Consider the following 23,705-nt stretch of genomic DNA (forward strand, 5'->3'; position numbering starts at 1 on the left):
TAATCCCCTACCCAGTATTGCACTACTGTATTCCATTCCCCATCCCCTTAAGTATGTCCTTGCAGAAAAGTTGTTTCTTCTCATCCATCACATGGCCTCAGTTGAGAAGTGACTCACTCATTAAGTGTGTTAGTGTCTGCAGTGGGCTTAGGCATGTGGTGATACAGGTGATAGAAATGAGAATGAGCAGAAGTTTACAGGCCTGTAGAGAGGCAGGTGTTTCTTCAGGGGAGTTCATCCATCCAGGGTTTCAGATACTGCAGAGCAGGGCTCTGCAGCATTGACACTGGGGGTGGGAGGCAAGAGAGCTATGAGCAATCATTTATTTTTTTTCCCCAATTTTAAACTTACTAAAGTTTTTCTAGACTCTGCTTGAGCATTTTAATAACTTAAGCATAGAAAAATTTTCCTTACCACTTTTTTCCCAAACAAACCAAATTCTCTCTTTGTAATTAAACTTTGTTCAAATTTGAAAACAAATTTCTGGCGAATATTTTCCTAATTTGGGTTGTGCATAGATTATAATAGAACTAAACCTAGGGTCCTGTAGCAAATTTTGCAGGACTAGAAAGATCAGGTTCAATTGAGAGGCTTCCCTTACCCATTAGCATTTAGACAGGATGATGTTACAGGAGGGATAGTGATAACCAAGGCTCCGAGGTCCCAGAGAAGATTGAAATGCACAGCCTTACCACAGGAGGGTCAGGGTAGGACATTCCTTATGTACAGCATTCTTAGGTCCCTTGGGGTTTTGCTTATGAACTGTATGTCTTATGCCTTCTCAGGAGCATGTGGGTTGCGTAGGGATGAGAGAGGCCACACTTGCTTGTCCAAGTTCTGTTAGAAGCCCCATTCAGTCCTGCAGAAAGTTGGGCACTGTTGTGTCCAGGTTATTTCCACTGCACCTCATGAGACACTCATTTGTAATGAAGTTATGTTTACAAAGTGTGAGTGTGTGTGAAAGACACATGACGAGGCAGCATAGAGAAACGTGTGACTAGAACCCCAGGCAGATTTTGACGTTTCTGTGTATACAGCCACTCATCTCCGGCACCGTCATGTCCAGCATACTGGACCCTGATAGGGGAGGCCCTGGCTGCACCAAAATGTCTCTGATGTTTTAGGAATCTGTGACCTTCAAGGATATAGCTGTAGACTTCACCCAGGAAGAGTGGGCCCTGCTGGACGCATCCCAGAGGAAGCTGTACAGAGATGTGATGCTGGAGAACATCGGTCATCTGGTGTCTGTGGGTGAGTCTGTCAACACTGATAAATTTATTCAGCAAGTATCTAGCTTTCACTTAATCCCTCCGCTCTCAGCCCTCATTCAGATTCTTTCATGGTTCTTAACACTATTTGAACGTAATTTGTTTTTTCTTATACTTACCTACACTTATTTTGTCACCCCATAAGAATATAGTTTTCCTGACCCCTCTTTTGTGCCTTTCTTGCTTCTAGGTCTGTAATTCCCAGGACTCTGCTGGGAGTTCAATGAATGTTTTAAGTGAATGAAAGCACTAAATATTACTAAATAACTGTTTTCTATATGGTCAACTGGTAGTTAAAAATCCATTTTGTGGAAATTATACCTATAACTTATTTTTTTAATGTTTATTTTTGAGAGAGAGAGCAAGCAGGGGAGGGGCAGAGAGAGGAGGGCACAGAGGAGCCAAAGTGGGCTCTGAGCTGTCAGCATAGATCCCGATGTGGGGCTTGAACTCACAAACCATGAGATCATGACCTGAGTTAAGTCAGACACTTAACCAACTGAGCCACTCAGGTGCCCGATGTTTTATTAGCCTTTTACCTATTTTCAGAGAGAAATTAAATTGTTCTGGTGAAGCTTCTGTGTACTTGTTTTATTTATTTTTAATTTATTTATTTAAATTCAAGTTAATTAACATACAGTATAATACTGGTTTCAGGAGTAGAACCCAGTTTTTCATCATTTACATACAACAGTGCTCATCCCAACAAGTGCCCTCCTCAATGCGCATTACCCATTGAGTCTACCACCACCACCCCCACTCTCCTCCAGCAACTCTGTTTGCTTCCTGTATTTAAGAGTCTCTCATAGTTTGCCTCCTTCTCTGTTTTTATGTTATTTTTCAAAATTAATTTAACTCTACTGTGGGAACATGTAATTTCTCCTTTGTAGAAAAACACTAAAGATTCTTCACTCTGTCTTTGATCTTGGTCCTGCAAATCAGCAACAAGAAAATCTCCCTGTGTTGGCATGGTGTCACGATGTTCTTCTTGCTATGTTGAAGGACCTTAGTATTTTCAGTGTTCAAGGTGCTCTTCCCTGGGCTCTCCTTTGTTGTTCACCTAGTTCTTCCTTGGTATCCTGTCCTGATATTAAAGATCATTCATGTTTCTCTGTACAGGATCTAAAATCGGTATGTCTTTTACTCCCCACAAACAGGGTATCGAGTTTGCAAATCAGATGTGATTTCCCAGTTGCAGCAAGGAGTGGAGCTGTGGAGGGAAGGGAGAGGATTTCCCCAAGGCGTGATTCCAGGTGAGCTCCAGGCTTGTGTGTGCTCAGCACTGGGAACATCCTGATACAGGGAGAGCAGGACAGGGAAATGTCAACAGCAGACATCTTATGTCCTGAAAACACTTGATAGTTTTCACTTACCTGAAATGCCTGTCAACTCACTGATATATTCCTTCTTTTCACATTTTTCCCCTGTGGAAGAGTCAGTATTTGAAACATACACAGGCCTTGCATGTTTTCAACAGTTTTCTTCCTGTAAGGCACACTAGCAGTTCATTTTATTTACATTATTTTAGACAGAAAAAGTAGCCTTATGAGGCAAGAAGATGTCTGCAGGAAGGACCCATCTAAGTGCATGTCAGTGGTAAGTTTCAAGGGGGTGAACCCTCCCTGAACATTAATGATATGGGACTGACAGATTTTAGAGTGCAGCACACAACTGTGATTTGAGTAAATGCTGCCCAGCAGAGAGCTTTGGGTAGTTTGAAATTAGGGGAAAAATTAAGGTATTGCTCAAAGACACCACATGAGTTCTAAAAGGACAAACATAAACATAGCTCATGCATCTAGTCTTTGAAACTAATGAAATCTTTCAAATAAATCTGATATCTCTGCAGTTGAGATGTTATGAAAAAGGAAATCTCTTTGTATTGCAGAAAATAATAGGCATTGCATGTATAACTAACACAGGGAAGATTTTAGCAGGAGATTTTCACTGCATGGTCAAAGTAGGAGTCGTGTGTAGAGAAAAGAATTAACGAGTGTATGTGAGAAATTCTTTAACAGCCTCTCATCTTCGAACAGTGGAGATTTCACACTAAAAAGGATGCCTATGAATATGATGAATGTGGGGAAGTTTTCCCCTACAGATCCATGGTGACTCAGTATGTGCTAAATCACATGGTGGTGTGTGTGTGTGGGGGGGAGCCCTATAAATGTAAGGAATGTGGGAAGGAATTCTGCCAGAGGACTCCGCTTTCTATGCACAAAAGGACACACACTGGAGACAAACCCTGCAAGTGTAATGAATGTGGGGAATGCTTCAGCCAGAAGGCTAAGTTTGACTCACACCAAAGAAATCCACACAGGAAAGAAACCTTATACATGTAAAGAATGTGGGAAAGGGTTCCATTGGATCACTTCACTTTATATACACCAGAGAACCCGAAGAGGAGAGAAACCCGATAAATACAACAAATATAGGAAACACTCCAGCCAGAATGCTAACTTCTATTCACACAAAATAAGTCACAGGGGAGAGAAAACCCACATCTGTGATAAATGTGGAAAAAGTTTCTATCATCCTTCCTCCTTCAGTCAACATAAAAGAAGTCAAACTGAAGAGAAATAATAGGAATTTTTTCCTCAAAATTGTCACCTTAAACAGCATGAGTAATTTTACACCAGAGAGGAGCCCTGTGTATGAAATGAATGTGGCCAAAGTCTAGGTAAACGTCTTACCCTTTAGTTAAAATAATCACATAGGGGCACCTGGGTGGCGCAGTCGGTTAAGCGTCCGACCTCAGCCAGGTCACGATCTCGCGGTCTGTGAGTTCGAGCCCCGCGTCAGGCTCTGGGCTGACGGCTCGGAGCCTGGAGCCTGTTTCCGATTCTGTGTCTCCCTCTCTCTCTGCCCTTCCCCCGTTCATGCTCTGTCTCTCTCTGTCCCAAAAATAAATAAACGTTGAAAAAAAAAATTAAAAAAAAAAAAGATTAAAAAAATAAATAAATAAAATAATCACATAGAATGGAAAAGCCTTCATCAGTGTCTGACCTCAGTTCACATGAAAGAACCCGTATGATAAATGTGAGGCAGGACTGTCTTTGTACTCCACTCTAACCACCCCAAAGAGCTCACAGAGGGAGAACTGTATGCACACAGTCACTGTGCCTTCACAACGTGCCATCACGCGCAATCTGTTCTTTAAGCGCCGTGAGCAAATGCTACGGCAGAGACTACAAAAAAACTCTGCCTAGAGAAACCTATAACCCACACTTCATCAGAGTATTCAGACCTTTGCCAGATGGCCTATTACAAAGAATGTAAGATGAAAATAGAGATTTGTGTTGTGATCCAGGAATGTTTAATGAAGAATTTGTAACAATAAAAATTAAATCCTTTCAATAGATCAGTACTTGAAATTAGTAAAAATTGTTCCTCAGAAGGCTAATATGTTGTTCACTTTATATTTTTATGCAGCTTTGACCATAATTACAGACATGAGTCAATCATAAAATAACCTAAATATGCTGAAAGATCATAATAAAAAAATAATGTGATTTACATGTATCAGTGTTGAGGGGCCTTCACTTTCGAATGTCCCCTCTCTATAAAGAGAACTTTTCCTTTTATTCTTCTTTTCTAATCTTATACTCTAATAAACTTTTGCCTGCTGCTCAAAAATAAATCCAGGTTTAAAAATACATGTACATGGTAAAAATTAATACACACATGCAAGAATAAACATTTGGTTTGTGAATAAAGTCCAGTGTTAAAACAGTACTCCTCTTTTTAAAATGTCCAACCTGTCCACATTTTCCTACTTGCACAGCCACAGTCATTCTTACCTCGAGCACGACAGAGGAGGAGAGAGTGGGGATGGAGACCAGGGCCCGGTTGGGGTAGGATAAACATGGGCAGAGGGAGAAGTGAGTACAAGCGGGTGAGGAGGCAGCTATAGGTGCATGGCTGGCATCGGAGGTGCCAGGTGATGTTGGAGCAGGGTAGATTGAAGGGAGCATTTGGTGGCCTTAGGTGTTGACGAAAGCAGAAAAGAGGGAAAGGCGTAAAAGCCAAGTTACTGAATGAGGATGCACAAGAGGGAATCTCCAGGTAGACTCAAGGTCAAAGGCCAAGCCACTGGAAGTGACCACAGCAGCGCTTTGGGACAGGTATTGGTGATCCACGGTGTGCACAGGTCTCAGAAAGAGGGTCCAGGTAGGGAGGGTTAATGTAGGTTAAAGGATAGGATGGAGGAGTATGGGGTACACTGAGGGGAAATAGGGGTCCAGCTCTGAGGTGAGGGATTGGGACCATTGTAGATGGTCTGGGTGGAATCGAAGTCTTTTTCTTCTCTCCCAGCACTTTCTGCTAAACCCCCAAGCAGTTATTCCTTATATATTACAGCCTCAGACTCTCTGGGTTGGAAGAGGATCAACAGTAATTTTGAGGCAGTATTCAAAGTCTTGCCCCCAAGATTATACCCGCTAGTGTTCCCACCTGTATAATTTCTTTCCTTTGCTTCTGTTCTGGACCTTTGAATGTGATAGAATATCATTCTCATCATGTGGCAGTGGGGAAGGGGTTTTGCAGATGTGGTTAAGGTCTCGAATTGGTTGTCTGTAAGGTGATCCCAAGGACGTTTTTCCTGAATAAGCATAACCTAATCAGGTGAGCCTTTTTGAACAAGATCTGCAGGTCAGAAACAGCATGTTAGAGAGACGTGAAGCCAGAGACAGTCTACTGCTGGTCTTGAAAAAGTGAAGGGAGGATAATTAATAAAAGTAAAATATAGGGAGTGGAGAGGAGTATCGAGGAAGTGGGAGGAGGAGGAAGACACTTCTGAGAACACTTCTGTTTGGAAGCTTGGTTTGGGAACGTTTGCTGTACCAGCAAGGAAATTAAGTGAAAAGGATGAGTGGGGAAAAATTGGAAAACAAACGAACCTAACTTTTTATCAAATAACTACCATAATCACAGAAAATAAATTAAAAAAAAATACCCAAATTCAAGTAATTTTTGAGCACAGTGTTTTTATACACTCAAACGAAATACAACAATACTTGCAAATTATTCTTAATGCCTACTTGATTTGGTTATTTTTTTCAGTGGTGTGAGTGTAGCAGTTTTTAAAGTTTTTATTTTTAATGTATGACTGAGTATGTGATTAAATATATTTAGGTGTTTTTCAGCCAAAAGTTTACCTGGTAATAGAAAATGGAGATACAGATACTTGAGAAAGGAGAAGATAAGTTTCAGGGCATTTGAATTGGAATTAGACTTAATTAGCATGAATTGACAATCTGTGTTCTTGTGCATATGTGCAGACATGTGTCCTGTGCCCTGAAAGGGCCTAGAAGTAGGGAGGGACACCTCAGTTGCAATGACAAATATCACTCAATTACTGGTTTCTAAATTTCCTTCTCACTAATTGGAGCTAGGCTTTCTTGGAGAAGGGGTTGATTGAGGTGGGCAAATGCAAGATTGGTATTGAGTAGAGAAAGTACAGATGAGTCTAAGGTATCTTTTGCTGGAAAGTAAGGAGGTACAAAAGGAGAGTGGACAGGTGAAAAGGAAATAGGGGGCAGATTGAAGGGGCTCCTATGGCCACATTTGGGACAACCATATCATCAAAATAAAAAATAAAAATAATGGATTTCTTTAGCACATTGAAAGATTAACATAGTCATACACATATACGTACGTGTCTTCATACGTGGCAGGAAGTGAAACATCACAGTAGAATACTGGCTAAAAAATGCAGAGGGAATGGTAGGAAAAACACCACTTGAAACTACCTTAGTGAAAAAGGTTAATGTTAGGTAAACACTTTAAGCATGTAACTGAAACATCGATGAAAAATAATTGACATCATAATGAAAAACATTGACATCATGTGGTTCCTGGTGTAAATCACTGAGAAAGACTAAACATCACTTGTGGAGTGTTCCTAAAAAATGAAAACAAAAAGAATAATACCACATAAACTAAATCCCACCATTAGAACACAGAAGGAAACACTGTTTGGGGGAATTCTGGTGTACAAGTGGCGCATACTCTACACAAATGAGTTTCACAGAAGACAAAGCTGAGGAAAGTAGCAAGCTAAGACAGCTAAAAGCAATGCATGAGCCAGAACTGAATCCTAGAGAGCGGAAAATTAATAACATTTATGTTAATACCAAAAGAATGGAATGCTTAAAATACATTTAACACAGGTAGATCTGTACTCAAAATATTTTGAAAGAAATGAAATAGACCATAAAAAAAGGAAATATTTAAATGGCCTAAATGAAAGTGATTACGGGTTGGAAGATTTAATATCAGATGGCAGCACGCCCAGACCTACAGATTCAGTGTAATCTTTATCATAGTTGCAGCTGACCATGAAATGCACGTGGAGATCCAAGGACCCAGAAAAAGCAGCTTTGAAAGAAAAAAAAATTAGAGTGTTCACGTGTCCCACTTTCACATCTTACCACAAAGAGACATTAATCAAGACTCTAGTGCTGGAGTATGAATAGACTTCTAGATTAATGGGCTAGAATTAAGAGTTCAGAAGTAAATCCTCACATTTATAGTCAATTTATTTTTGATAGGGGTTCCAACAATATACTTATTTTAATAAACGGTCCTGGAGTAACTGGACATCCACATACAAAGAAAAGAAATTGTACTCCTACCTAATATACAAAAAAAAAAAAAGCCCTCAAATGGGTAAAATAGCTAAATATAAGAGCTAACATCACAAAACTCTTAGAAGAAAACAAAGACAACAAAGACATAAAAATTTGTGTTCCTGGGAGCACGTGGCGGGCTCAGAAGAGCATGTGACTTGATCTCGAGGTCATGAGTTTGAGCCCCACAATGGGTGTAGAGATGACTTAAAAAAAATAAAAATACATATATTTGTGTTCTCGGATTAGGCAGTATCATAAGCATGTGCAACCAAATAAAACTGATAAATTGGACTTCATCAAAATGAAAATGTGCTTCAAAGGACGCTAATAAAGTTGAAAGACATCCCACACAAGGGGAGAAAATTAGTTGCAAACCAGAGATCTGAAGAGAGAGTAGTATCCAGAATACATAAAGAATTTATACAACTCAAAAATTGTCTAGAAATCAAAATTAAAAATGGGCAAAAAACTTGAGTAGATCTTTTGCAAGGAAGATATAAAAGCAACCAGTAGGAATAACAAGAAGATCCTCAAAGTCAATGGTCATTAGGGAAATGCAAATCAAAACTGTAAAGGGATAGCACCGCACTGCCACTAGGATGGTTCATGCAAAGACGGTGGAAAGTGAGAGGATATGGAACATTGAACTCTCATCCTTTCCAAATGGGAATGTCACATGGTGCAGCTGATTTGGAATGCAGCCTGGCTGTCCTTCAAGAAGATAGAGTTACCATATACTACTCAGCATTTCAGCTTCTGCTGACCTATCCATAAATGAGAACATAGGTTCATGCCAAAATGTACGTGTGAGTGTTCTTAGCAGTTTTCATAATAGCTGAAAAGTGGAAACAACCTAAATGCCCTTAAGTTGAATGAAAAAGCAAAATGTGCCATACTTGAACAGTGGAATGTTACTCAGCTGTTTGAGAAAGGATGAAATGCTAAATACATGCTCTTACACTGATGAACCTTGAAAGCTTTCTATTAAGTGAAAGAGGGCAGACACAAAAGATACTTCTCATGTAAATCTGTTTATATGAAATACCCAGAGGAGGCAGGTCCACGGAAACAAAGTGGAGTAGTGGTTGCCAGTGACAGGGAGGAGGGGGGATGGAGAGTGTCTGCTAATGAGGATGGGGATTCTTGGCAGATGATAAAAATGTTTTGTAATTAGTGGTGATGGCTTCACAGCTTAGTGAATATGCTAAAAGAAAGTCCCAGTTTAAAGGGTGAATTTTATGGAACGTGAATCGTATCCCAGTTGAAAAGGATGACACCAGCTACAGAACCCGAATCCTGGGGGTGACCTGTGACCTGGGAGACGAGAGAGCTCAGCAGGACACAGAGCGTCCCCGCGGCTGCAGACAAAGCAGTGGGCGCTGAGGAACCTGAGGGCAGCAGGCTTGGCCCCTGTGCACCCGGCCTTGCCCTCCTCATCTTGGGAGTTTGCTCCAGCGCTCCCGGAAGAGTTCCTTCTCTCCTTGAAGTCATTGCATCGGACTTTCCTCTGGGGCTCCTCCTCAGGAATGAGAGGGGTGAGTAAAACAGGAGCAACCCTGAACTCCTTTCGCTGGCCTGTTTCCTTTAGGTGTTGGCCAGGGGGGACTCAGCACCAGAGAGCAAGGTCGTAATACCAGGATGTGTGGGGTTTGGCGGGAAGATGCTTAAGAGACTGGCATCTTTTGTGTGCATGGCTACCAAATGTAGCGGCAGTCATGACACACCTTTCGGCTGTTCTCTCGTGGAAGGTGCACCTTGAATTCTGCAGAGATGTGATGCGGGTGCAAGCGGAGCCTGTGGAACAACCTGATAGAAATTTGACTCACTGACCCATCCGTCACCTCAGCCAAGAGCATCTGCCTCGCGGTTCCCATTCTTGGCTCTGTGAGAATCCCATCCCAGACTCCGCAGCTGCAGATGGGGTTGTCGCACACTTGAGGTCAGGCAGGAAACCTAACAGAGGACCATGGGTGGGGAGTGAAGACCCACGGGCAGGGGTCACAGCCTCGCAAGAGCTCAGTTTCTTCCGGGTCTCCTGACACCGTGATACCCCTTCATCTGCCTCACTGAGTAGTGCCTTGATGGATGGGGACCTGTGGCACACACACAGCCGTGAACACCTTTTCTTTGCTCCTGTCGCTCCAGGGCTCCAACTAATGATGGCAAATTCTCCATCCCACGTTTTTGCGCCGCTGCTCACGCACACGTCCACAACCAGCAGCTTATCGTGGCCCCACGACGGCTGGCAGTCTTTGTGCCAGTCCTCATGGGGGGCATTCAGCTCAGCTTACTGACCGTGCATTGTGATCGTGTGTTTAAACATTGAGAACACAGATCCGGGTTTGTAAAATAAAGTGTGTATGCCTTTACGCACATGCAGATGTTCATACTTTATACACAGCTGTCAGTGACCTCCAGCTAAAGACTGTCCGAAACGTGCCTGAGATTGAACAAAAATTGGATTCGTTACTCCTTTCATTTAGAGACAAGTTTCAAAATGGAACTTTGGAAATTCTCAATAAGGTCTTAGAACGAGCTGATTTTCACTTGTGTTAGTTGATTTCAGGGGGCAGTTAAAAGTTAGAAGAAGATCTAGATATTTTCTGTCAGAAAGCAGGGATAATTGTTTAACTGGTGTCTTATGAAACCTTCTCTCTCTGGAGGTATGAATAGAATAAGACTACAGCTGTATCTTGTAAAGAAGCAGCGATCACTTATATAGGCTGAGAGAGGGAAGGAGTTGGTATTTTGTGGCTTGGATGATGTCTCTAGTTTGTGTCTGGACATGACAACTGGGTGGAATTGTCTTCCTCTTGATCTGTCATCAAGGTTTGTCACATAACGGCCTGAAATGATGTTGCTGTTCTGCGCAATTGGTTATGTTGACCAGGAGCACACCACGACCTGGCTGAGGGTCCAGACCAGTCTGGGGATGGCATGATTTGCTTCCTGCTCATACAATTTAGAGAGAAGCAGGGGCAGAGGTGAGCTGGAACATTCAGGCTATTTGTTCTGGACTCTAGGTCTCTGGTAAAAACAGAAGTGGAATAAAACCTGACAGAAGATATTGGAGCCATGTAGCTTGACTGAAGGGTAGGGGAGCTGGCCTTGGGGTAACAGTGACCTTCAGCAAAGGGATGAGCCAGTGTCCAGGCAGCCAGTGAGCTGTGGTCTGTTCTCCTTAGGGATGATCCCTCCCTGGTGGCCCTCACCTTCCCTTGCGTCAAGAACACATGTTTGAGAGGTGCCTGGGGGCTCAGCCTGTTAAACGTCCGACTGCGGCTCAGGTCATCATCTCCTGATTCGTTAGTTCTAGCCCTGCGTCCGGCTCTGTGCTGACAGCTCAGAGCCTGGAGCCTGCTTCGGGTTCTGTGTGTCCTTCTGTCTCTGCCCCTCCCCAACTCGTGCTCTCTCTTTCTCTCAAAAATAAATAAAAACATTAAAAATTGTTTTAAAAAAGAGCACATGTTTGCTCCTGCCTTCCAGCTCTGCTCTGCCAGCTCTGTGCACCAGCTCAGTCCCGAACAACTGCCTGAAATGCTGGTGCTGTGGGATTTAAGGCTGGTGTTGCGACTTTGTCACTGCCAGATGCCAGCTTGGAGAGGGTGGGAAGTAGAAAGGCTGAGCAGTGAGCCACACTCAGTGTGTCACAGTGCCCCCCCCCATGTCACGTTTGAGAATATTCCAAATAGTAAGTGAATTGATAAAGATTTCTTCTATGAAAATCATTTCGTACGGAACATTCATAACAGTGAAAAGTAGCCAAAATAAAAACTAAAAACCTTGGCTGAAAATTGATGGGTAAACTGTACATGATGTAACAGAATGGAAGGACACTGCACGTCAGCCCTGACTGGAGAGGGCAGAGGAGCCGGTGTGCTCGTGGGCATGTCCACATCACGTACCTGTGATGCTAGGTTGACTTGGGAGTCACTCTCCTCTGAGCTTGCTGGGCTGAGTCTCCTACAGAAAAGTCTCTAGGATTTACATTTATCTCCACGGAACTAGTTTTTCTCCTGCTTTTTGGGGCTCAGTGGCAATTTTCTTCTCTAAGTAGACAGACCTCCTTTCTATTTCCCAGACTCCTCTGGCTTTTTAATTTGATACAGGAGAATAACAAGGGGAAGATATGAGTAAGTACTAAATCCTGTTGAATGATCACTCTAGCATAATACAGGAACACAATGGTATTTTGTTATTGCCACTATTATATAGGAATTACCATATTTTAAAAACATATTAAAACTTGATGTTGGAAATCTATTACATCTTGGTTTTTAGAGAACTAGGGTAATGTAAAAATATAGATGAGTCTCTTATGCGTGATGTATATTGCTGGTTCATATGAAATATGGAGATTCTTATGTTCCAGTCATGCAGAGAGTGAAATAATTCTGTTTTAAGCTCTATCTTAGGGTCTGTCATCTGGCCACATTTCATGCTGGGCTCACTCACACACTACAGAACTGTGAATGTTCAGAGGAAACTTTTCTAAAACAATTAAAATGGCATAATTGTATAAATTACATTGAGATGCAAGCAATTATTATGAAATTTGAAATTAGTATAAACACAGCAAATATTTTATGGCATAGGCTGAATGTTTTCGATTAAAATAGTTTAGTGGGTAGTTACTTGAATATTCAAATAAACTGCTCTTCAGCAGAAAATGATATATTTACAGTATGCCATAGTGCAAACCACTTAACACTTCATGTGAGGACATGAATCAATATTAGGAATTCTTCATTAATGTAAAGTGAATAATAATTTTATTATGTGGAAAATGAAAGGACATTAAAATATAACTTCCTGGTATTCCTTTTTTTTTTTTTTTGCAAATACACAATTTTTAAAAATTTGATCAGCACAGAGGATTTTTAGGGCAGTGAAAATATTCTGAATGATGTTGTTGTATGATGGATCTATGTCATTATACACTTGTCCAAACCCATAGAATGTACAACCAAGAGTGACCGTCAGGTAAACTGTGGACTCTGGGTGATGATGTGTCAGTGTAGGGCTATCCTTGGTAAAAAACAAAAGACGTACCCCTCTGGCAAATGTGTTGATAAGGGGTGGGGGGCGGGTGCTGTGCATGTATAGAGTCAGGCAATAGATGAAAAATATCTGTACCTTTCTCTCAGTTTTGTGGTAAACATAAAACTTCTCTAAACAAATACTTAAAAAAAAATCATTAACTGGAAAATGCCAACACTTTAAACATTGTTTTCTTTGTTGGCCAAACAATACCTCACACAACTTCTATATAAATATTTCTGGGAAACTTAGAAAACATTCCGTTAAAATTTTATTGACATTATTATATCAGACTAATAAGTTAGTAATGTAGAATATATTAGTAGTACTTCATAATTTGGTATTAATAAGGTATAATTACTTTCAGGAGTTACTGCATAATTCAATATTAGTAGTCTAAGCACAGATTATATAAATAATGTTATTGATATTGATACTTATACCCTTAGACTATTTCATTATAATTTAAACTTAATGTTGTCATTAATTTATCATTAATGTTGCAGTTATTATTTAAAGTAGCTTTTCCATTTTAATATTAGATGTTGTATCACAGTTCTATCAAAGTCTTCTCATTGGTTTCTCTTTTGAATTTCAGACATGATTGCGGTCAGCCTATCATTGAATCCCGCTGTTCTGAAATCTAAGGGTTCTCACTGCCTGGGTGCTGCAGGAAGAAATGTAACTTTTTCACCTCAGTCATAATTTGATAATTTGATTTCTAATGTTTTAATTAAAATAATTTTTAAAATGTGAAAATCCCTAAATTTTCACTAAATGCAGTGAAAATCTCTTCACTAAATGCAGTGCAGGTTGGTACAGATCAACTACAGTTCTTTTCGTTTAATCCAGAGTTTTCAGAACTCTTCCGTCTATATGTGGTCATGAGTCAACAGTTGGTGACCTTTCTCTGGGCTGCAGTTTTCCCCAAAGAAGAGCTGCGCAGTTTGGCTTTAGGAACTAATAAACTGAGTTAGAGCTACCTTTGCATTTTAAATGTAGTGATATTAATCAGTTCAGCACAGTGATCACCCAGAGATTGCTTTCCTCCATGGAAAAGACTAGAAACTTGGTGATCGTTCTCCTTGCCGTAGTTCAGGCTGATGTACTCAGAGAACTAGGACTGGGCTGGGTATGGTGACAGGGAGGGTCAGTGAGCAGTGGGTAAGGGAAACTCAGGTCCTCAAATGGCTTTCTCTTGGAGCTGGGAACTCCGGAACCAGTTCTGGAGATGGTTCCACATTCAACATCTTCTGTGCTTCAGAGTCTCCAGGTCTTACACTTGTCCTGCAGAGGAAGTCCTCAAAGGATTTGAGCACCTGTTTTCTTATTTGGGAGGTTTGGTCCGTGTGCAACTATAGTGTCACGAGACACCAGTGGGGTAAAGAAACTTGGTTCCCGTGGGTCATCTGAGGACCCGGAGCGAGGTGACAGGGATGGTCACAGATGCACAGTAATGAGCATACAAGAGTGCAGATATTCTGTTCAGTTATTATTCCTAACCTGTGACAGATGAGCTCGTGTCTTCAAGGGTGTCCCACCGCCTGTTCCCCCAAGGCCTTAGCTACAGTGCTGAGGGAAGAGGGTCTGACCTCTGGCAGAGGAGACAGGCACCTCTCAGGCGGTCGGGGCTCCCAAGGTGGCCACGGCTCTGAAGCTGGCCGGTCGGCTTGCACCTTTTCTTGGTAAACTAAGCACATTTTACAGAGATGTTTAAAGCGGCGACAGCTCCAAGGGTGGTTTTCCTTTCCTGTGGACAGTCCCCCAGTAACACGCACTGAAACCGAGACACAAGTTCATCGTGATGGGCCCTGAAAATTTCAGCTGCCTCTGAAAATCATTGTAACATTATAGATGGCAAGATTGGGGAACTGTTTTCTTCGAAATTCTGTTTTCCTTTTGGAGATGAGAAGACTAGATTTAACTTCTTACATGACCATGCCCATCTCTGAGTGTGAGAAAAAATAACTCTAGAAAGGAAAACCTGAGGGGTGACATCTGCAAGGTGCAGGGGTAGGAGGGCCCAATGCTCATCTCTCCCACAAAAACAATAAACAACTACAAACTGGCAAGAATAGCTCTGGGAAAGCTTTGGATTATGACAGAGCAGAAGCAACAACCTTGCAGAGTTCAAAACCCAAGGACGGCCATAAGAAGATCCGGGAAGCATTTTATCAGTGTAGCTCCGTCCCCGGTCCAGAGCAGCTCGGCGTCCGGTCCGTCAGATGAGCCTCAGCCCACTGGAAAGGGAAAAGAAGACAACCTCACCTCGGGGCGCATTATTAGCCTTTGCTGCCGAGGTCTCCCACAGTCTGCACCAAAGCTGAGCCAGCTGACAGAGTGGTCGCTGCACAGACTTGCCCCCGGGGGCTCTGGTCATTGCTGTGCTCCGTCCCCCAGGACGGGGACGCTTGGGGCGCGACAGTGCCTCACCACGTACGGGGCCCGGAGCTGCGCCTGCTCTGAGCTCCACCCTCAGCCGGGGCGCAGCTTTGTTCCCCCAGCACCAAAGCATCCTCCTCTGTCCTGCGCCCCAGCCCTGGTTCCCAAGTCCCACTTAGGCCATCGCTCCCTGGGCTCTGCTGCCCGGAGCCTCGCCCCCAGGCCTGGCCACAAATACTGTAATTCCCAGTGCAGGCGAGGGCGCAGCGAAGCAGGTACTGCCATGCGTTCCTGACAAAATAGCCTTTCTGGTAGCAGTTTCTATGAATCAAGAGTGGAGTTCTGTTAGGCAAACACTGAGCTCTTCTTTCGTGCCAGGTATTGCCGCAGGCGGATGACAAAGGCGCACCCTCTCCACGACAGATGGCGTCCGGGGAGGGAGACAGACCCCGGGAGCTCTCTCTCAAGGGTCAGATGCAGAGACCTCGGCTGAGTGGGGTAAATGCGGGAGCGCCACCAGGGTCAGCCTGGCCTGCTTGGGGGGAGGATTGGAGAAATGGCCCTGAGCTGAATCTTGAAGCATGACTAGAATTAGTTGGTGAAGATGAGCAAGGAGAAGGACGAGAAGGGAAGGACATCTGGGCAAGTGGAGCGCGGACGCAGGCCTGGTGTCTGCGGGAGGAGGGAAGTGCGGCAGCCTGAGTGCGGCTTCCTGAGCAAGGGCTTCACCCCAGAGGCCGTGTGAGGGCGGGACACAGGGAAGGATGCCGGTATATAGGTACCGTTTAAAATCCTGCATGAAAGTCACCGTGGATTATTTCTCAAATTTAAAAAGTAACAGACGGAAACAAATGACCCCCATTAGTCATTGGGCAAAGGATTGAATAGACATTTCTCCAAAGAAGACCCTCAGTTGGCCAATAAGCCTGTGAAAAATGTTCAACATCACTAGGCAGGAAGGACTGATGAAATGGAAATGACCATGAGATGTCACGTGACCCCTGTTAGGATGGCTGTTTACAAAGTAATAATGTTGTCAAGGATGTAAAGAAGCCACAATCCCTGTGCATTGCCCACAGGGGTGTAAATGGTATAAAATTTCTACAGTGGAAAACAGCTCAGCAGGTCCTCAAAAGGTTAAACATAGAATTAACCATACAAGCCAGCAAACCCTCTACTAGGTATATAGCCCAAATCGTTGAAAGCGGGGGGGGGGGGGGGGGGGGGGCGTGAGATACTCAGCATCATTTGCAATCAAAAGGTAGAAACAACCCCAAATGTCCGTCAACAGACGAATGGATAGACAAAACGTGGTATAGAGGTGCAGCCTGAAAAAAATGCAATTCTGACATAGATTAAATTACAACAGGGATAGACCTTGAAATCACTGTGCCAAGTGATTTCAGCCAACCCAGAAGGACAAATACCGTGGGATTCCACTTACATGAGGTACATGTAGTGATCAAATCCAAAGAGACAGAAAGTAGAAGTAACTGGGGGCTGGGGAAGGAGTTACCGGGGAGTTTGGGATGCTGAAAACATTCTGAATTTTGGATAGTGGTGATGGTTGTCCAACAATGTGAATGTACTTAATGCCACTGAATTATATACTCAAAAATCGTTAAAATGGTAAATCTTTATACGTATTTTACCACAATTCTTTAAAGAAAAAAAGAAAAGACTGACCTACAAGTTGAAGGACAAATGGACACAGGATGCCTATTGTTTGTGACAAAGGTGTGGGGCAATCTGAGAAAGTGTGAGCTCCCCTTTCCACGGTCAAGGTCAGAAACCCTGCTACTGCAGCCCCGACTCACAGCCCAGCTCCAACGTCATGGTTTATGTCCGTCTCCAGACAGCTGGGAAGGGTGTGTATTCTGCTAACTCGAGCGACAGAAAACAGAAAATGCGGTCAATTTTGTTTGGCTTAAGTGTTGGAGCTCTCGAATGACCCAGGATGTGTGCCTTGGGACAATCTGGGCAAGTGGTTTGGAAGTTTAAAGATCCACATAAGCGCGTCCTACGATTTAACGTATCTATTCGTGGTTCAGCTGCAACAAAAAGTCTTCCAATATGGTCTCCAAAAGTCACGGACAAGAATGTTCACAGCAGCACCTTCATTAGTTAACCCCTACAATATTCACATCATGCCCGTTAACACAGAATAGGTAAGTAAATATTGAATAGTCATTAAACAGAATAATCAGCAATGTGAATTAGTGACCTACAAATCGGCCAATGACTAGAACAAATTTAACAGACTTAGCCAGACACAAAAGGACACATGATCTGTAAATTCAAGCTTTTAAGGACAAAAATGAATCCATGCCGTCAGAAGTGGTGGGAAAGGCTACCTTTGGGATGATGAAGACTGACCACGTGCGCAGGGGTTGAGTGGCAGGTACTGGTCATGACTCCCGCTTAGTCTGGCTGCCAGTGCAGTGGATTCAGTTTGTGAAAATATATCAAGTGTTTCAGTTCCAATAACAATTTCTGAAAAAGTGGAAAGCAGGCTTTCAAAATACTTTAAGGAATTCAATAGTGACGTGACATTGGAGAGAAGGTTATAGTGTCTGGATATAAACCGGATCTAGCCAGATGTGCACCGTGATGACAGCAAAGATTGTCAAGGCACAGGAAGACCCACAGAACTGGCCACGGTGTCTCCAAATTCACATCTATTTTAACAAATGGCCTAGCAATGAAGAAGACTCAGACCCAATTTTCCTCCCCTTGGTGGGCCAAGGGCTTGTTCTGGCTGCCTCCTCCTCTCCTTGAGAGCGGTAAGTGTTAATGTTGGGTAAAAGTGCACTCTGGTAAAGGCCGTTTTAGGTGATTTGAAAAAATTTATTATCGAGTTATTTTAGTAATTTGTAAAAGGTTTTTGATGTGTAAAAGGTTAGTATTTTCTGTTTTGTTGGTTTTGTTTAGGTTTCCTGAAATAAGGAACGTCTCCGAGTTCTTTCAGTAATCTCTCAGTAACTGGAGACCCCACACATGGCCGCGGGAAGGTTCCTGTGGTCTCCCCGCTCTGCTTCTAGTCTCCACTCTTCATTTAGGTCTCTGCTGTGCCCTCCCTTCTCTCTCGCCCCCATTTCTTTAACCAAGAGGAACGTGGACGCAAGCATCCCCACTTGATGCATCCCCCATGGCCACCAGGTGGCGCTAAGACCCTGTGGTTTGGGCTCCAAGTTTCTGATCAGAGACCTGAGGCTCTGGGAGGAACTAGGACCCCTCAGAGCACAGGGGAGCTGTTGGCCCCGCCCAGGGTCTCATTGAAGGACGCACCACATTCTGGTGAAGGGAGGTTGCGTGAGGAAAGACACAGAAGGCGCATGATGTTTTGAAGTGGAAAAGCATTTCTGATGGGCCCGTGAGCTAGGAGTGGGGGAATACAGATCAGGACAAGGAGAGGGGAAAGGATTTATCATAAATTGTAAAGATTCTATTAAAAGAACAGCCTGTAACTATGCATCTTAGGTGACAAAAGATAGTGATAAGAAGCCATATTATGTACCTTCCATATAATTCTATTACATTTTATTTATCAAAAGTTCAGCAATAAATAAGAGAAGGAAAAAGAAAGTCAACGAATCAGTGTAGTAATTTGACAAAGTTCATTGTGCAGACGCCAAAAAGACAGTTTGGGACCCAAGAGCATAGAAACCAAATAGGGAATGAGGCTTAGGAATAGATTGTTACAAACCAGGTTATATAATGAGAAGACAGTGACTGCTCATTCTTCACAGTGACTAGGTATACTATTAAAATTTTTTTTTTTAATTTTTTTTTTCAACGTTTATTTATTTTTGGGACAGAGAGAGACAGAGCATGAACGGGCGAGGGGCAGAGAGAGAGGGAGACACAGAATCGGAAACAGGCTCCAGGCTCTGAGCCATCAGCCCAGAGCCCGACGCGGGGCTCGAACTCCCGGACAGCGAGATCGTGACCTGGCTGAAGTCGGACGCTTAACCGACTGCGCCACCCAGGCGCCCCTAAAATTTTTTTTAATGGTAGGGAATTTCTTTGCGGTTATCTCATATCAACTTTGGGAAACCGTTTTAGTTTTGCTTTTTGATTTCCAGAGACATGAAAAAGAAAATGACTCAGTCCGAATCTGTCTTACAAACTAAGCTAAATGATGGTTTGCTTATCCCACTAAACTGAATTTCTCAGCTTAGGGAATTTTTTACGCTGCCTCTATTTGTCTTGACTTTAACAGGCTTTAATAGTATCATCATTATTATAATAAACAAAAGAATGAACAAGTGAACAAAGAAGCCTTCACATCCGCTGCGCGCCTCCCCCAATGTCCACTAGGTGGTACTATAACCCCGTCGTTTCCTCTCCAAAAAGCAGAGGAATCAGAACTGCCATCAGACACTGGTACCTGAGGGTCTGGGAGGAGCTAGGACCCCACGATAAAACAGGGGCTGCTGGCCCCTCACACGGACTCAGTGAAGGAGTCACCACATTCTGGGAGGGGAGACTGAGTAAAAAAAAAAAGCACAGAAAGAGCATGATTCTTTGGAGTGGAATACCATTTCCCATAGGTTCATGGGCTAGAGGAGGGGTGGTGGATTTATGTTTATTAAATTGCAGAGATTCTATAAAAATAAAATAAATTCTATAAAATAGATTCTATAAAAATAAAATGCATCTTAGGTGACAAATTAGAGTTATTAAAAAAACCATGTTATATACCTTTAATATACTAGTATATTAAATAATATGTATATATGTCAAGTGTATCAGTAACAGAAGTAAATGCAATGAATAACTGAATAGTACTTAGTAAAAGTTTATTGTGCACACACTAAAAACAGTGCATGACTTATGACCCAGGAAGACTCACACCACATATGGGATGAGGCTCAGGACTGTATTGTTATAAAGTAGCTTGTAAGAAAGAAAAAAAGTAGCTTGTATACCGGGAAAGCAGTGAAAGTTTATTCTTCACAGTGATTGGTAATAATATTATAACTCTCTAATCATAAAGAATTGCTTCCTGGCTATTTGGAAGCCAGTTAACCTTGGGAACCAGTTCAAGTTTTGCTTGTGATTTACAGAAGACACACAAAATATGACACAGAACCAGTGAGTCTCAGAAAATAGCCAAATTTAAGATGTGCTTGTTTTACTAAATTTGTTTTCCCTGCTCAGAGAATTTTCAATGCTGGGCTCCATTTCTTTTAGATTTTAACAGACTTTAATACTACTGTCATTATTATCATATGAAAAGGATGACCGGCTACATCTCCCATGGACACCAGGTGGTGCTAAGTACCTGTCCCGGGGTTTTGGTTCCAGGAAGCTGATCACAGCCACTGTCAGACCCCCTGGCCTCTCTCAGGGACTCAGTGAAGGAGACACTACATTGGGGAGAAGAGGTCGTGTGAGGAAAGGCTCAGAAGTTGCATGATTCTTAGGAATCAAATAGCATTTCCCATGAGCTCATGAACCAGTCGTGTAGGAATAAAAACCAAGACAAGGAGGAGGTGAAAAAAGGATTTTTCATAAGCTGCAAAGACTATAAAAATAAGGGCACATAACAATGCATCTGAGCAGGTGACAAAGGAGTAATAAAAAGAACCCATGTTATGTAGCTTTAATAGAGTATACAGTAAAAATTATATATATGTGCAAAGTTAAGCAATACTGAAGTACCACCAATAAACTGTTGAATAGTACTTGGTGAAAATTCAGGACACACGCAAAAACTTTCTGAGCCTGAAGTACTCCAAACATGGGATGGGTTCAGGGATATATTGTCACAAACCAGCTTATATTCAGGGAGAAGAATGACTGTTTCTTCTGCACAGTGACTGGTTATAAGAATGTTCAGCCATGTGGAACTCATTACTCGATCCTTCATTTGAACCTTGAGAAACACTATGTTTTCATTACAATTTCCAGAAGCAGAAAAAGCCAAGACCCAGGGTCGGTTGGTATTGGAAAATATGGCAAATGAGCTTTGCTTATTTGACTAAACTGGTGCTGTTGCTCGGGAACTTTCAACACTAGTCTTCGGTTGCTTTTGACTGTAACAGACATTACTCCTACCGTGGTTGTTATCACTGTTGGGAGAAATGGATGCATTCACACCTGATGCACCCACCAAAGCCAGCAGGTGGCCCCAAGACCCTTCGTTTTGGTTCCGGATTGCTGATTTCAGAGTGCCTGGGGATCTGCGGGGAGCCAGGACCCTATAGAGCCCAGGGGACATGTTGGCCCCTCCCAGAGACTCACTGAAGGAGTCACCACATTCTGGGGAGGGGGTGTTGGGTGAAGAAAGTGACAGGATGATGAGCATGGTGCTTTGGAGGGGAATAGCGTTTCATGGGCTCATTGGCTAGGGGGAGAGGGGAAAATACAAGGACAGAGAGGAGAGGGAGAGAAGATCTGGATTTAATTACAAACATTCTGTAAACATTATCGCCAATGTCAGTGCATCCTATCAGGAGACAAAGGAGAGAGTGATAAAAAGGTCTTATGTGAGTTTAATATAATAATATATAAAATAATGCATAGATATATGCATAATGAAGTAATAATAGAACTAGAATCAATGAATCCTTGAGTTGTAATAAGCAAGTTTTCTGCGCACACACTAAATATTCACTCTGTGATCCAAGAGCACTACATGCATGCAACCTAGGAGGAGGCACAGGGGTATGTTGTTATAAAGCACACTATGTAGTGGGGAGACACGGGCTGTTTATGATTGATAGCGATACGTTGTGCTACTACATTTTTAAAAATAATGGGAACTGGTTGCTCGTTACCACAAATGAACTTGTGGGAATGGTTTAGGTCTTGCTTATGATTTCCATAGGCAGAAACAAGATACAACCAGGCCAAATTGAAATTAAAAATTAGATAAATTAAGTTCAGCATGCTTCACTAACGTGGTGTTGTCTGCTCATGGACTTTTCAAGGCTGTTGCCCATTTGTTTTGGGTTTTTAACAGGCTTTACTAATACCGTGATTATTTTCAATATTAGGAAGACCACACTAGCATCCGCACCTGTTGCATACGCGATGGCCAGCAGGTGACGCCAAAACCCTTGGGTTTGGGCTCCAGGGAGCTGAGAGTTTGACTGTCAGGGACTGAGGCTGTCAACCTGAGGTCCTGGGGGGAACTAGGACCCCTCAGAGCACAAGGGAGCCGCAGGCCCCGCCCAGGGACTCAGTGAAGGAGACAGTTGTGGGGAGGGGAACTTGAGTGAGGACAGGCAGAGAATGTGTGTGACCCTTTGGAGCTTCCTCAAATCTTTTATGATTTAGGGGCTAATGGTGGTGGAATAAAAATCAGGACAAGCAGGAGAGGAAGAGGGTTTATCATAAATTGTAGACATTCTCAGTAATACAGCCCATAGCAGTTTATTCAATTTGTGGCATAGGAGGACATGAAAAAAATCAGATGTAATATATATAGTGTATAATAATAACATAAATATGCCACAAGTGCAACAATAATAGAAGTAAAGCCAATGAATCACTCCATTCTACTTCATCAAAGTTGCTTCTGGACACACAAAAAAGGCAGCCTCTGACCCCTGTGGCGCCGCAATGTAGCATTGATGCAAGTCAGGTGTGTATGCTGTGATAAGGCAGCTTCTCTACTGGGAAAGCAGTGCCGGTTTATTCTTCACCATCTGGGCTCTAGTGTGAACACCTGCATAAGTGACAGGGAATAGCCGATTGCGTTTAGGTAACCAATAACCAATGATCACCAGACCAGGGGTGCTGTTGTCCATCCGATGAGCGCAGAGCTTCCTGCGCTGCGCCCTGAAGGCCGGCAGGGGGCGCGCCGACCCGCTGCCTCTGGCCCGCGTGGAACGCATGCGCATCTGCGCATCGCGCCCCTGCCCTAGACGCTAGCCCGGGGACGTGTTCCCTCCCGGGGGCTATGGACTAGGCGACACCAAGGACTACGAGGGACGGTATCTGCCGTGAGTGACGTCTCTGTGCGGCCGCACTGGTGGGAGGGGGCTGTTGCGGGATGTTTCTCTTAAATAGCGAGAGAGAAGCTCGTTGTTTATCCGCACCGCCCGGCGTGGAGGCTTTTCCCAGGACGTATTTTCCGGGCGTGCCCGTTCATCCAGGGCCTTTGGGTGGAAGTCACAGCATGCTGTGGGCAGGTGCAGGGATTCGGGATTGTTTCGGGGGATGTAGGGGCCCTGGTGCGGCTCCGGGGTGCACACGTGCACGGTGGGGAGGGGGTGCGCAGCCCCGGGACCCCCCAGGCGGGACGACGACCCTGCCGCCTTCGCTGGGGGTGAGCGCCCGAGGTGCCTGGTGCAAGGTGTAAACGTTTTAACCCCTCGTGTGGGTTAAAAAAGCACAGGGGAAAGATACAGGGAGTTTACAAAGTAGGTGC

At 43.3% G+C, this 23,705-nt stretch overlaps 1 protein-coding gene across 3 annotated transcripts in view; it reads left to right on the forward strand.

The window, feature by feature from the left end:
* LOC122470258 (zinc finger protein 705A-like) overlaps positions 1-13,923 on the forward strand; it is a 33,247-nt gene extending 19,324 nt beyond the window's left edge. For 2 of the 3 annotated variants that reach the window (XM_043557694.1, XM_043557685.1), the window contains exons 3-5: positions 1,125-1,251; positions 2,426-2,521; positions 13,539-13,923. In XM_043557694.1, the coding sequence (XP_043413629.1) occupies positions 1,125-1,251; positions 2,426-2,521; positions 13,539-13,645 (330 nt within the window). In that variant the 3' untranslated portion in view covers positions 13,646-13,923. Of the gene's footprint in view, positions 1-1,124; positions 1,252-2,425; positions 2,522-2,796; positions 2,865-13,538 lie in introns of all 3 variants that reach the window. The other variant, XM_043557701.1, reaches the window with a different exon arrangement.
* The last annotated feature ends 9,782 nt before the right edge of the window (positions 13,924-23,705 follow it).

This window comes from Prionailurus bengalensis, chromosome B1 (assembly GCF_016509475.1).
Source record: "Prionailurus bengalensis isolate Pbe53 chromosome B1, Fcat_Pben_1.1_paternal_pri, whole genome shotgun sequence".
Classification (NCBI taxonomy): domain Eukaryota; kingdom Metazoa; phylum Chordata; class Mammalia; order Carnivora; family Felidae; genus Prionailurus; species Prionailurus bengalensis.